Here is a 14,956-nt window from a genome sequence, read left to right as displayed (position 1 = left end):
ACCACCACCCCCAGTGGCAAATGACCAAACTCTCCCTCCATGTTACCTAACCTTCTGTCCTAAGTCCACGTCACAGAGGTTTCCCTGAAGTCCCAGACACCTGACTTTGCACAGGTTCACTTGAGTGTTTAACTTTCTCCTGGAATTTCTAGGAACCTTGGTTCTATCATCACATGAACTGCTAGTACCTGGCTTGGTCTGTGTTGCTGAATTTCAGTGGCCAGCTGGTCACTCAGGTGAAGAAAAGCTACATTTTTGTCCTCCCCTACCCCCTGACCTCCAAACTATTACTGAGTGCAGTTTGGCTGCTCTGGAGGATCTGAGCCTGTGTCTTTATTGCTTTCATGTATCTTTTCAGAGGCCAATCAATATGACTAGCCAGGAGTCAGTAAGGATTGCTTGTGTGAGCAAGGCTTGCAGGACCGAACCCTTAGACTGTAACTTCCTGAGGGAAGGAACTGTCTTCTTTTGTGATTTGTGCACCACTAAGCAGTGTTGGGATGAACAAATCATATAATAGTAAGAAGGGCTACCGCACCTTCCTAATTACAGTAACATGAGGTTTGATACATTCAGTGGTGTAAGTGAGAGGTCTAACTCCATTGGCTGCTGATTTACAAAGTTTAAGAGAGAGGAGAAACAGGCCCCATGTTTCACACCTGTTAACATATTGTTTGTAATGAGGAATCTCTGTTATGAAACTAAAATCTCTTTCTAACTGAATGAAATCTCTTCAGATCATGGGGATTTCCCACACTTAATTATTGTTTAGGGGAGAAAGCCTTAGGGAGTCACTTGGAGTTGTCTTGGATTTACATGAGAGCTTGTGGAAATACATCCTAGAATACTTAAGGGGCTGATTGCTGAGATCTCTGAGCCAATATTATCGATTCTCTGACAACTCATGGAGGATGGGAGAAATAACTGAGGACTGGAAAAGAGCAAATGCAGTACCTACTATAAAAAGGGGAATAAGAACAACCCAGGGAATTATAGACCAGTCAGCTTAACTTTGGTGACCAGAAAGATAATGGAGCAAATAATCAAACAATCAATTTGTAAGCACCCAGAAGATAATCAGATAATAAGTAACAATAAATATGGAGTTGTCAAGAACAAATCATATCAAACCAAACGAATATCCTTCTTTGACAGGGTAACAAGCCTTGTGGATGGAGGGGAACCAGTAGATGTCATGTATTTTGACTTTAGTAAGGCTTTTGATATTATCTCACTTGACCATCTCATAAACAAACTAGAGAAATATAGCCTATTTGAACTTACTATAAGGTGGGTGCACAATTGGCTGAAAAAACATACTCAGAGAGTAGTTATCAATGGTTCACAATCAAACTGGAAAGGCATATTGAGTGGGATGCCACAGGGATCTGTCCTGTGTCCAGTTCTATTTAGTAGGGGCATTGCCAGCAGATTGAGGGACGTAATCATTCCCCGCTCTTCGACATTGGTGAGGCCTCACCTGGAGTACTATGTCCAGTTTTGGGCCCCACACTATGGAAGGATGTGGAAAAATTGGAGAGAGTCCAGCAGAGGGCAACAAAAATGATTAGGGGCCTGGCACACATGACTTATGAGAAGAGGCTGAGGGAACTGGGATTGTTTAGTCTGCAGAAGAGAAGAATGAGGGGGGATTTGATAGCTGCTTTCAACTACCTGAAAGGGGGTTCCAAGGAGGATGGATCTAGACTGTTCTCAGTGGTACCTGATGACAGAACAAGGAGTAATGGTCTCAAGTTGCAGTGGGGGAGGTTTTGGTTGGATATTAGGAAAAACTTTTTCACTAGGAGGGTGGTGAAGTACTGGAATGGGTTACCTAGGGAGGTGGTGAAATCTCCTTCCTTAGAGGTTTTTAAGGTCAGGCTTGACAAAGCCCTGGCTGGGATGATTTAGTTGGGAATTGGTCCTGTTTTGACCAGGGGGGTGGACTAGATGACCTCTTGAGGTCCCTTCCAACCCTGATATTCTATGATTCATAAATGATTTGGATAATGGCATAAAGAGTACACTTATAAAGTTTGCGGACAATACCAAGCCGGGAGGGGTTGCAAGTAGTGCCGGTGCAAGGAAGTTTCGCGCCCTAGGCGAAACTTCCACCTTGCGCCCCCCCAGTCCTGCAGCAGCTCCCCACCCCCCCCACCCTGAAGTGTGCCCCCCGCCCCGTGGCAGCTCCCCACCTCCTGGCCCGAGGAGCCCTGCGGTATCTCCCCACGCCAGCTCACCTCTGCTCCACATTCTCTCCAAGCAGGACTGCGCAGTGGAACCCCTGGGCTGGCGGCTGCTGGCAGCGGCACGCTGACCCAGGGGACCCCCTGGGTTGCTGGCGGCGCGCCAGGGCTGCCCAGAGGATTCCGGGGGCCTGGGGGCTTCGGCAGCGGGGGACCCCCGCTTCGGTGGTAATTCAGCAGCTGGGGGCCCTTCCGCTCCGGGACCTGCAGCCGAAGTGCCCCGGAGACCTGCCACGGGGCCCCCCTGCTGCCGAATTGCTGCTCAAGCGGGACCAGCTGCCAAAGTGCAGCCGGGTCTTCAGCGGTAATTAAGTGGCGGAGGGCCCCCGCCGCGGGTCTCCGGAGCACTTCGGCGACTGGTCCCAGAGCGGAAGGGCCCCACGCCACCCAATTACCGCCGAAGACTGGGCTGCACGTCGGCGGCGGGTCCTGCTTTGGCAGTAATTCACCGGTGGAGGGTCCTTCCGCCCCGGAGCGGAAGGACCCCCCGCCGGCAAAGACCAGGAGCAGAAGAAGCTCCGCGGGCCCGGGCCCCATGAGAGTTTTCCAGGGCTCCAGGAGTGAGTGAAGGACCCCACTCCAGGGGCCCCAAAAAACTCTCGTGGGGGCCCCTGCAGGGCCCGGTGCAAATTGCCCCTCTTGCCCCCCCCCCAGGCGGCCCTGCGGCGCGCTGACCCAGAGAAAGCCCTGGGCTGCCGGCTGCCGCGGCAGCGCACTGACCCAGAGGAAGCCCTGGGCTGCCGGCAACAGTGCACTGACCCAGGGGAAACCCTGGGCTGCCCGCTGCCGATGCCGCCGGCAGCTCAGACTTCCTCTCCATCCCAGCAGCAGCGGCTGCTCAACCACTTAAAAAAAATTTGGGAGTGCTTTTTGGCGCCCCCAAATCTTGGCGCCCTAGGCAACCACATAGTCCGCCTCAATGGTTGCACCGGCCCTGGTTGCAAGTGCTTTGGAGGACAGGATTAAAATTCAAAATGATCTTAACAATTTGGAGAAAGGGTCTGAATTAAATAGGATGAAATTCATTAAGGACAAATGCAAAGTATTACACTTAAAGAGGAATAAGCAATTGCATAAATAAAAATGGGAACTGACTTCCTAGAAAGGAGTATTGCAGAAAAGGATCTGGGGGTTTTTGTGGCTCATAAACTAAATATGGGTCAACAATGTATTATTGTTTCAAGAAAAGCAAACATCATTCTGGGACGTATTAGTAGGAGTGTTATAAGCAAGATATGAGAAGTAATTTTTCCACTCTACTCAGCACTAATAACATCACAAATGTCCAGTTCTGGGCACCACACTTCCTGAAAGATGCGGATAAACTGGAGAAAGTCCAGAGGAGAGCAGCAAAAATTATTAAAGTTCTAGAAAACAAGGATTTGTTTAGTCTGGAGAAGAAAAGACTGAGAGGGGACATAGCAGTCTTCAAGAACATAAAAGGGTGTTATAAAGAGGATGATGATAAATTGTTCTCCTTAGGATAAAAAAGTAATGGGCTTAAATTGCAGCAAGGGAGATTCAGGATAGACACTAGAAAAAACTTCCTAACTATAAGGGTGGTTAAGCACTGGAATAAATTGCCTAGCGAGGTTATTGAATCTCCATCACTGGACGTTTTTAAGAACAGGTTAGAGAAACACCTGTCAGGGATGATCTAGATAGTACTTAGCCCTGCCTCAGTGCAGGGGACTGGACTAGATGAGCTATTGAGGTCCTTTCCTGTCCTACATTTCTATGATTCTATGAGTATAACTGAAATCAGAATCTGGCCCAGCATACAGAAATGGCTTAACTTTCAGGAAAGAGGCACAGAGCAGTGTGTGTGATTCCACTCGTCAGGGAAAAGTACATGTGAAAGTATATATGTTAAAAATACTGGATACTAGCACTACAACAAAATGGTTTCATGCAAAAGGATATGGAAAAGGACACATTCTTTTCAGATCAACGTGTGTTTTGCATGAGTAGCAGTTGATGGAGTGGGCCCAAGCAGCAATGTTCCCTAAGAGATTGGTGCTGATGCTCTCACTTGCACTTTTCCCCATGCCAGGGGAAACCCTAGCAATCTTTGTCCCCTTTGCATAAGGGGAACTGAGCAGCAGGGCCTGCGCTTCCATTTAGGTGACCTAGGCGGTCGCCTAGGGCTCCAGAATTTGGGAGTGGGGGCGGCATTTTGCTGCCCTAGGTGGCAATTTGGTGGCGGGGGGCCTTCCGCGCTCCGGGTCTTTGGTGGCAATTCTGCGGTGGGTCCTTCACTCACTCTGGGACCCGCCACCGAAGTGCCCTGAAGACCGGGAGCGCGGAAGGACCCCCCCACCACAGAATTGCCACCATTGACTGGGAGTGCGGAAGGACCCCCGCCTAGGGCTCCAAAAACCCTGGCGCTGCTCCTGCTTAGCAGGCCACACAACCTGGCCCATGAGGTCTTCAGGCATAGGGTGTTGGTTTGGCCTGCACTGAACACATACCACCAAAGTGCATGATACTGACCCTGCTCTTTCTTTCACACTGCAATCCCTTCCCCTACATTTGAGTATATACCCATGGAGGCTCTCCTTCGGCACTCAACCATTGCGTGAGTCCTTTAAAACCAAACATAACCCTGCCACTTTTTGGCCTGTAAGTGACCTAACCCACACAAGATTTCACATGCTCATTGTCTATTTGTGCAGATATTTCTAGAACACCTTCCATAGTGGCTGCACTATTGTTTTGTATTATTATTTAATGTTTATAGTAGAGAGCAGCCAGAGACCCCAGTCAGGATCAAGGCACTTCCCCTCCCAGAAAGAGCTCACAATGTACAAGAAACTACAATTTAGGGACCCAATCCAAAGCCCACTGATGTCTCAGAGAGGCTTTCCATTGATCTCAATGGGGCTTGGTTCAGGCCCTAAGGAAAGAAAAGGTAAAACATAATCTGTGTGCTTGTCTCTGTTGCCTCTTTGTTTCTTGCAGTCACAAAAGGTTGCAGAACAATCTGTCAGCCACCTTTGAGAAATGAATGTACTTGGCCACAGTCTTAGTGGAGACAGTTACAGCATGTGTTATGAATACATTGTGTACAATACTCAAATAGCTCTGGTGTTCAACATCACACCTCATTAGGGCTGGCAGTCAGTACTGTTCCAATTGGTGTTTGGTTACCACTGAAGTAGCTGACAAGGTTTGGCTTTCAAACCAGTTTGCTCCTAACCCTTCATTTGCTGCCCTGAATGAACTCCTGCTTGCGATCACTCTTGTTTCAGGGATGAGAAAACAGTTCTGCTGAAGTGAGTGTAGCCCTTGCAAGGAGTCTTTTGTGCAATGTCTTCCGATGGGGGTACTGCGCTCTTTAGTGTCTTGAGCTGAAAGAACTCCTTGGGACCCCTTCTGGGCATGTAACTGTGGTACCAGAACTGCAAGAAAGTCTATTACATTTTAAATGGCATTTTCTTTGCTTGTGCTCCTTGCTATGCTTGTGTTCTATGGATAATCCAGCAAACAAGTTTGCTAGCAGAAAAACTCCTGCAAACAGGAACTTTTATATCTGTAGAGAGCAAATTTCAAACATGTCATCTCAAGAATTCGTTCTAGAAACATTATCTTAAGGCTAGTGCTCATCCAGCCAGGGAACAGGAACATGTCATGTATTCTGTGCATCTAATCAAAGCTGCTCAGATATTGACAACTTGCAATGATCTGCTTACAGTGACAAAGCCCGTGGGCAGAAATGATTCTGCAGATCAACTCGAAGGGTGAATGAGTTTGAGAAAAACACAAGCTGCTTATGGATAATTACCAAGCAGAAAAAAATGGTGAAACTAGCAGCTAAAAGATCTTTCTTTCCTTCTTTCCTTTGCCTTCTTTGCGTTGGGAGTTGGCCCTGTTTCCAGCAATCGATGGCCAGCCACTGAAGCAGCTGCACTGGTTCAATTCTGCAGTGTAGCTAATGAATGCTTTTTGCTTATCCCTGCTTGAATCCAGAGTAAGCTTCAAACTGTGGGTTTGCTTGTGTCCTCTTTGTGTTTGCCCTCATACAGCTAAATCAGTGACTGGCTGATAGCTGTGAATTTGCCCTAATTTAGCAACAACAACTAGGCTTGAGAACCTTTGAGTCATCTGCCCCTGTTGGTTTGTTGTCAGCCAAAGTTGTGACTGTGTACATGACATTGATACAGCTGCATTATTCTGTTTAAGATGGGCTTCCTTGGCAGGGGAATGTCAGCAGCTGAGTTTTCATAAGATCCTCAGAGCTAGCCTAAACCTACAGCCATTAACCTTTGAGGCCCAATTCAAGCCAATTCCAGTTCATAGAGAGCTTTAGAGGGAGGTTAATAGTCAAGTGTATTTTACAAACTGATCCTGTAGGCTTGCAACACTGAGAAACCATCACAGAAATGGGTGGTGGACTGAGAGAAATTTAAATAAAAATAATAACAATAACAAAAACATTTCCTTTTTCATTTTTTGACGGCTAATCATCCCAAGGAAACGAGAATCCCAGGAGGTTGAACAACTTTTAGATTGACCCAGTACATAATTAGAAAGGAGCATACATTCCTGTTTGTCCAAATGTTAGCAGGGCCCAGAACAGTTCAAATGCAGCTGAATTTTCCTTATCTCTTTGGAAAAGGTTGTTTTTTTAGCATTATTGTTTTCACACCATGGCATCCCAGTGCTATTGCTGGTTGTGACTTGTGTGTGATGGAGAATGTCATGAAGTTGCTTTCTGTGTTCATTTTCTTCATCCTTCTGGGATTGGTTTTATAATATCATTGGCCCAAATCCTGGTCCCTGCAATGAGTTTAGTTTGAATGGATTTGGTGTGTGGGAGATTTTTTCACATTGGACAGGTAAGGGAAGAATCCTACTCCCCTAGCCCTTCCTAAAGGCTGCAGGGCAGCAGTAGAGTCCCACCACAGCTACTGCTCTGGGTTACCCTGGCTTTTGTGGCAATTACCTAAGTTCACCTTCACTCTGATGGGGAGAGGTGGATCTGTGTAATTCTACATTGCCTGTGTAACCTTCACATTACACTAACAAACTGGTTTGCATTTACTGAACCAGTCTTGCATACTGGTAAACTGGGGCACAGAGAGATTAAGTGACTGGCCCAAGGTTACACAACAAGGCATGGCAGAGTTGGGTATATAATCCAGGACTATACCTCTTTTCAGGGTATTTTTCAGTCCCATTTTTAAATACCTCAAGCTATAGGGCAGCTTCTACTTCCCTTGGGAGATAATTACAGTCTAGCAGAACTTACCATTGGGACATTTCTCTCATATTCACCCTACATTTTCTCATGTTCCATTCCCTCCCCCCCGCCCAGTTTATATCCTTTGCACCACTAGAAATGATTGCTCTCATTCCTTACACACATTGCCCCAAAATAGCCTGAATTCTTTGATCTTATGGGCAAGCTGCAAAAGCCATCCATTTGGGTTTGTCTAGAATGGGAAAAGTGGTCGAGGTTAAGCCAGAGTTAGTTAAACATGTTTGCTAACTCTAACTTAACCTCAAGCACTTTTTCTAGTGTACACAAATGCTTCAATAGCGCACCTAGAGCTCAGTGTCTGGGGCTATGGGTGGAGAGGGGCAGAGCCTTTGCTCCTGTGTTTATTGGCTGGTCTGTTCATTTTCTATTGTATTGGGCTGTAGGGAGCTATTTTAATTGATTGCAAGTTTAATTGATGGTAGGGCTCCTAGACCTCATGTACAGGTATTCTTTGTGCTATGTTTTCTAATCGAAAGAATATGTTAATAAATAAATTACTTTGGCTATCCCGCACACTCCTCCTTCAGTCAGAGTTCAACCAAGCTATATGCATTTAGTCCTTTTAATGAATCCATTTCTCTGGCTCCTTGCTGCAGTCAGCTTACTGTGAGCAAAGATCTTTTCTCAATGCTTTTTTTGTTTAGCAACTAAGGGTGAAATTTTCAAAAGCATTCGACATTGGCAAAATTCTGCTCCCATTGAAGTCAATGGGAGTTTTACCATCAACTTCAGTGGATACAATTTAGGCCAATTTATCTTCATTTCACTCTGCAATATAATGGCCAAAATGTCCTAAGATGAGACAGTGAAAAGTTCTGTGAGATGACAAAGTCTCTGTTATAAACTGGAGAGTACTATCTGGATTACTGAAGTGATAGGGACCAAATAAGTAAGCAAACACACTGAAGCAAGGCTAAATAAAATTGGAAAATACATCCTTTGCAGCACTCTTCCTGCTTCTACACAAAGTACCCTTCACCCTGCTAGGCTTTGAACACTATAATATTGGTCCCAAGGCACATTAGCCCCTGGGAAGTGTGTGTATGTATTGGTAAGTGTGTAGAGAGTATGAGTATGGTTTTGGTGCATGTGCACACAGAGGCCACCACTAAAAATCAACATGGACTGTGCAGTGGTGTTTCGCTTCACCATGCTATTTCCTACGCTGAAGTAAATACTACAAATACCAGTGGCACAGCAAATGTTGGTTGGTACCAAGTGCATGTTGGTCTGTTTTTCTGTCTGCTGCAGTAAGGGTCGATGAATTCAGAAGAATTCATGTTCTGGTTTGGGATCTAGCTGCAAAGTTCAGCACAAATGGGCCAACAAGGCTGATCTACCCTCTCACCCCAGAGACAGATCAGGATTGAAGCAGACTGGTGGGGAGGGCAGGATACAGGCAGCTCACACTGATGCTGCTCATGCTATAGCTAGGCTGTGGATTACAAAGGACTCCAGCCTTCAGCTGTTAATCAGGCACCTCTCACGAATGTTCAAATTCAGTTGAATTAAAGAAAAAGAAAAGAAAATCTGCCACTCTTCCCCTTCTGCCCCTCCTTACATGGGGTCACAGCCCTTCCTGGTGTAACTCTACAATGGAGTTACACCAGACATAAATTTGGCCCTTTGCCATCAAGAGTTTGAAAATGTAGTTTCTGGTACACAGTCTGCTGTCTGGACGCTTCAGTGGCCACCCTTTCAGAGACAGCGCCCTGCCTCTGTGCCCCCGTTGCTTCCTGGCCAGCTTTGGGGAGAATGGCTGCTGGAGGAATTATACTCCCACCTCTGTGCTGGCTACCCGCTGTTTAGAAGCATTAAATGTTCTAGATTATTGAAGTGATAGGGAGCAAAAAATAAGGAAACAGACTGGAGCAAGGCTAAATAAAATTGGCGAGTTTGCAAGAGGTAGAGATTGTGCAGTTTGAATTTGGCATTTAGCTACTATGCAAGTACTTTTTAAGCTCTCCCTTGACTTCACCAATTTTCTGATATGTTCCAAGCAAGAACCCCATTAGACAGGGAAATATGAGGGAAAGACAGTTTGTCACTCATGTTAATGCTGCTGTATTTCCATGCAGGCCTCTGCACATTACAAGGAGAAGGTACCACCACTAGCAGCAGGTCCAGTGAAAAGCAAAACAGCAAGTAGCCTCTCAACTGAAAGAGTCCTTCTGTCCATACACATGGCAACGCATGATGATTTCACAGCAGGTAAAGGACGGGATTAGACAGTAGTACTCTGCCTTTTGCAGCTCCACAACTGGGGCTTGCTGCAATCCTACCCACTCACTTGTTACCCAGAGGAAATTAACCACAGAGTCTTGTGTCTGTGCCGAGTAATGCTATCATGCTCTAGGACCGGCAGCATGTGTGCGAGTGCTGTGTTCAAAACACCCTACAGTGAGCCAGATACTGGGGTGTGGTGACTATGTGGGCAAGTGTGGCCATCACTTTGCATTCAGCAGAGTTTATGGTCTGTCTTTGATGTGCAAAGGTAGGGGATGCTGGCCTGGATGAGGGAGGAGAAAAACTGCCTTGCCTAATTTTGAATTGCGTGAGCACCATGGATTAGAAAGTTTAACACAAGCATTATGGGTTTGTGTAGTCTTTAGGAGTCTCTGTGGGAGAAGGAACAGAGAGGAGAAAGGAAAACAAAATCCAATAAAAATATAGGGTGGAGTTGGAGCAGAGAGGGGCAAAGGAGGACATTTGAATCAAGAAATAAGTCTACATTTGGTAGATAGGTGAGCTTTGGGGACTTCTAATCTGGAGTGCAGGCCCCCTTTAGCTAGAAACACAGACATTATTAATTGGTGTTGTGCTTTTACTTTTTTTTTTTTTAATTGAGTCTCTCTTGGAGGAAAAAGGCGTGGATTTGAATTACAAGGAAAGAAGGATTTTTTATCTAGTTTTGTGACGCTTCCAGATGGTTTGAGCTTTGCAAAAGCTATAGGTTCAGCAACCTTAGCCAGGAGAGGAGAGGAAATACAAGGTAGATCGCTAACAAGGAATTATGTAATTTTGCAAGGCAGTCAGATACCCCAGTGATGAGTGTTAGATTAGAGAGGCTGCAGTCACTGAAGTTTTTGCCCGAGCCAGGAATGCAGGGTTTAGCCCACACTATCTGATGTGTAATGCGTGAAAGGGGACAGCTGTTTTTTTAACTTCTTTTCAAACACTACACATTTGAGTCATTTGTACTGTTCTTAATTTAAAGCTAAGTACCGAGCCCCTGTTGCGGTGTATTGTGGGAGTGTCCCCAAAGTCAAACCCGGATACAGATCGCTGCGAGGGGGAAGCATCGATTCAAACTTGCAGCTGTATGGAAGCAGATGGATGACAGCAGATGAAGGTGAGGACGGGGACAGAATGACTATGACCTGTGGCCTAGGCCACATAGAAACGTGAGGCTGCAAGCCTGGCTGCCTGGAAGGGGAGGCACTCTCTGAGCCTGGTGTCCAGATCTACCCTTTTGTTTTTCATTTGCTGTGAGTGATGATTCCAGGAACTAGTTCCAAGTCAGAGAATGCTGTTGGTAAAGTGCTGATCACTCCCTTCCTCCAGTGGAATTTCTGCCATTAAGTAGATCTGTAGGTCACTGATTAGTAGCTGGGCTTTGTCCTCTTACTATTAGAACTCAGCTGAAAACTGCTTGTGACCATCTGAGGATTGTTTGTTGGTGTATGTTGCACAGTCCGGTTTCTAACTGCCAATAAGGTCCATATTCCTTTGAATTAAAACCATTGCCACTGGGATCGTTGAAGGCCGTCCCAGCAGAGAGGCCAAAGGCTGAGATGATGCTCCCTTCTCATTACTAGAGGTGGACCCCTCAGCTTCACTCTCCTGGCCAGTCAATGCAGCACTCTTAACAAGCACTAGGGTCAAAGTATTTTGATCCAAAATGAAAATAAAATTAAATTGATCTCTAAAAACTGGAATAAAGTAAATGCCTCAAATTGACAGATGGATTCTTGATGACTGAGGTTGACTTACTTGACTCTTGCTTTTAAATTGGCCTGCAGCCTCTCTTCAGTCTGTACTGAAAGTCCAGATGAAAAAACAGTCATGTTTGTGGAGTGGAGATGGGGGCCTGCCTTATCCCAGAGCCATTTCCTCTCTGGAGGGCTTGGACAGCCCCACCTTGAAACAGGATCCCAAAGAACTGGAGGTGAGCAGTGCAGCCATGGAAACTGCTCAGATCAAGGACAAGCTCATGAAGAGGAGGATCTCTGAGGGCTTATTTGCATCACATAGAGGTAAAGCTGGGTGCCTATCTGCTATCCCTGATGAAATGAAACCCTTCCAAGAATAGAGAGGTTAGCGTGTTACACTGACAAATACTCAGTTCAATTGCCAACAATGTCCAGGTTTCACCCAGAGTGTTGGGAGAACATATGTGGCTTGTCTGGACACAGATCCCATTTTATAAGGGGATCTGTATGTGGATGCTGGCATCAAAACATTCTTGAAGAACAAAAATGAGGAGACCTTCCTTTTCTGTGGAGAAAAAATGACAAATGTTCATCCTTGTTTATGTTACTGATTGTTGTAATAGAGCTTTAACTATCTGGAGCCACTACTTTTGCTTGGTTTATATTTTCATCTTGTCTATATTTCTTTTTCCCCCTTCCTTTACCTGCTTTAATCTTTCTTTCACAGAGGTTTAAAAGATTGTTTTCTTAATCCATGTGAATCCAGATGTCAGTTTTCAAATAATAAATCGGAGCATAGAAAACCATCATGTTATCTGGAGTATTTCTACGGAATTGGATGGATGTGACTAGACCACTCAACTGCAGATGGCTGCAGCCTCTCTGTTAACATGTGTCCATGGGAACACAATTCTCACCATTTGGTTAACTACATGTTTTGAAGAAAGTTACCTGATTTGGAGTCAGATCTCCGTAGTATCCCTAGTGCTATGTGTTTCTGATTTGCAGGCTTGCTTGACTCCAGTGGCCCTAAGGAGGTTGCCTTGAAGCCAGCTGTTTCCAGATCTGCCTCTCAAAGGCTACTGCTAACTTCCAAGCCCATGCCTCCCATTCAGAGCATCCCTACCTCCCCAGAGGCCAATGGCACAGATGAAAGGGAGCAGAAGACCTTGGAGAATGGCATGGTCAGCTGGGGCCCTGGTGAGGCCCACACTGAACTGACTCCAACTTCCCAAGAGGTAAATGGGCATAGAAAAAGAAAACTGAACCAAACCAAATATGGTTTCTTTGCAGTTTATTTAGTGTCTGGCAGAGCTCTAAGAGATTCCTCTGATGTGGGTAAAGTCTAGGATCCTATTTGAAGTGTAGTTGTACTATGAAAAGTTACTCTGTAAAGATGGCATCATGGAGATACTGTGCTTTTAGTGTCTGTACTGTATAGGAATTGGGTTGTATCTCTTTAAATATGTTCTCATTATGTTCTGTGTTTAAGGAGAAGCCACCAGAAACCAGTCAGAGGTGCCATATATATGTAGTAAGGCCTTGCATGTTTCAATATAGTTAGTAAACATGGACATTTGTGACCCAACTGTGCTTGTGTGGTTTCTTATGGTTAACATTGTGTAAAGAGCAAAAGATACAATCATGTCTCAATGATTTTCATATCAAAGCTGCTAAATTTAGAAGTACGAAGGTGTTTGCTGTAGGTGCCTGCCCTGCAAACTCAACCTGGAATCCAAAAGTCCATCATCAACTCCAATGAAGTTTCTAGAATTCAAGTAAGACCCTCAGTAGCCCCGGTACAGCAGCATTGCCTTGCTTGGATTTGCACAAGGGTAACTGATTGGAGCTTTGCAAACAATTCTACTAAGGATACCCTAGAAGGGGTAGAATCCTCCACCCTTTCCATTAACTTTGTTGGCTCTGCAAGGGTGACAGGAGTTACAGCTATTAGATCTCACTACACAGGAGAAGGAAGGTGATTAGGAAATACTTTTGCAAACAAAGGAAGCCTATCAAAAGGCCAGATTTCAGTTATCTAGATACTGGGCCAGATTCATGCCTACAGTAATTCTACTGGCTTCATAGGATTTTCATCAGGAATTAATTTGGCCAATTGACCATGAAGAAGATAATGGGAAAACTAAGAAAGGATCAATGTTTGCTCTCCATTCCTCCACTCTACCAGTCACAATATTGATGACCGAGAAGGGGACCCATTCCAATAGAAATGTTTGTCTGTTATGGAGATAATACAGGATGATTTCATACACGACACATTGCACTGTCAGCAAGGTGGGCAGCTCTCCTGGAGTTGATAACTGACAATGAGTCAGATATGATAAATTAGATGGAAATCGGAGCACACCTAGGATCCGGTGATCACAGTAATGTCAGGGCTGAAAGGCTGAAGAGGGTCTGTAGAAAGGGCAATAACAGGAAAAAATGGACTTTAGAGAAGTATATTTTGACAGAATGTGAAATAAGCAGTAGAAGATTGGTTGGAGTTCAGTGGTGTATGGTAGATGGTTTAGGTACAGCCATGGGACTGCAATCCAAACTCAGCCCAGTACAATCAGAAAGTCTGAAAGAGCAACAGCTTCCCAGAAACTACACTGGCAAAGCAGGGAGATGGAGGGAAGGAGGAAAGATAGGCAGAGGGTGCACAGCTTCTGCAGTGATGAGCACAATAAAAGTACTTAGATAGATGGGAGGCAGAGTGGGGCACTGGCCCCTTTCTTACTACTTTCCCTTCATTTCCCCTTTCCCAGCTCAGGGGAATAGGGATGCCATCAATTCTCCCTTCCCTCAAATAGCTTCTTCCTCTCGACTGAGGCTTCAGTGGAGTGCGAGAAAGGAGAGTTTGACAGTGCTAGTCCTCTACACACTGCATAGAAGAAGGTGCTTTTTCTTTTGTGGCTGGAGTGGAATGCTGGCTGTTAGCCCTCCAGATATACTCCCTCTAATCCCTATCTCTGCAGAGATCTTCCGCTTTGTAGCCTAACAAAATGAATTCCTGCTGCTGCTAACCCACGTTACCAGCCTTCCCTTTTAAACCTCTCTTGCCTCTGCATAATCACTGAGCTGGATTGAACTGTTTTGTAAGGTTAGGGTGAAGGTTACTTGTTTCAGTTTGAACTTTAACCCTGTGGGCCCTGAACTCTTCCAATTCCAGACTTCCCGGCACTACTTGCATTGCAATGATGAGAAGATGAGGAAGTCATTAGGTTCTGCTTTGATTCCACCTATTCCCAAATCAGTGAGACCACCTGATGGAGACTCTGACAATTCTCCAATGCCTCTTTCAAGCTCTCAGCAATTGGACCGGGCTGCTCTCACTATACAGGAGTCTGCTGAGATAAGGTAAATGTCTTCCTGGCATCTTCTTCCCTTCCACTGTAGCCTCATCCTACAGATCTCATCTAAGTAGTTTGTTTATTTGTCACAGTCAGCACTCCAAGATATTTGTATACTGGTTCATATCAGACATACAATCTATAGTATACAAACACTAC

At 45.4% G+C, this 14,956-nt stretch overlaps 1 protein-coding gene across 7 annotated transcripts in view; it reads left to right on the top strand.

The window, feature by feature from the left end:
- Positions 1 to 14,956, top strand: part of TOGARAM2 (TOG array regulator of axonemal microtubules 2) — a 98,533-nt gene that overhangs the window by 39,811 nt on the left and 43,766 nt on the right. For all 7 annotated transcript variants that reach the window (XM_050948449.1, XM_050948448.1, XM_050948445.1 and 4 more), the window contains 5 exons: positions 9,588 to 9,720; positions 10,727 to 10,861; positions 11,532 to 11,765; positions 12,450 to 12,679; positions 14,617 to 14,804. In XM_050948449.1, coding sequence (XP_050804406.1) covers positions 9,693 to 9,720; positions 10,727 to 10,861; positions 11,532 to 11,765; positions 12,450 to 12,679; positions 14,617 to 14,804 — 815 coding nt within the window. In that variant the 5' untranslated portion in view covers positions 9,588 to 9,692. The remainder of the gene's footprint in view (positions 1 to 9,587; positions 9,721 to 10,726; positions 10,862 to 11,531; positions 11,766 to 12,449; positions 12,680 to 14,616; positions 14,805 to 14,956) is intronic.

Source organism: Gopherus flavomarginatus, chromosome 4 (genome assembly GCF_025201925.1).
Source record: "Gopherus flavomarginatus isolate rGopFla2 chromosome 4, rGopFla2.mat.asm, whole genome shotgun sequence".
Taxonomy (NCBI): Eukaryota; Metazoa; Chordata; order Testudines; family Testudinidae; genus Gopherus; species Gopherus flavomarginatus.
The sequence above is the reverse complement of the archived record's forward strand: the minus strand, read 5'-3'. Positions and strand labels throughout refer to the sequence as shown.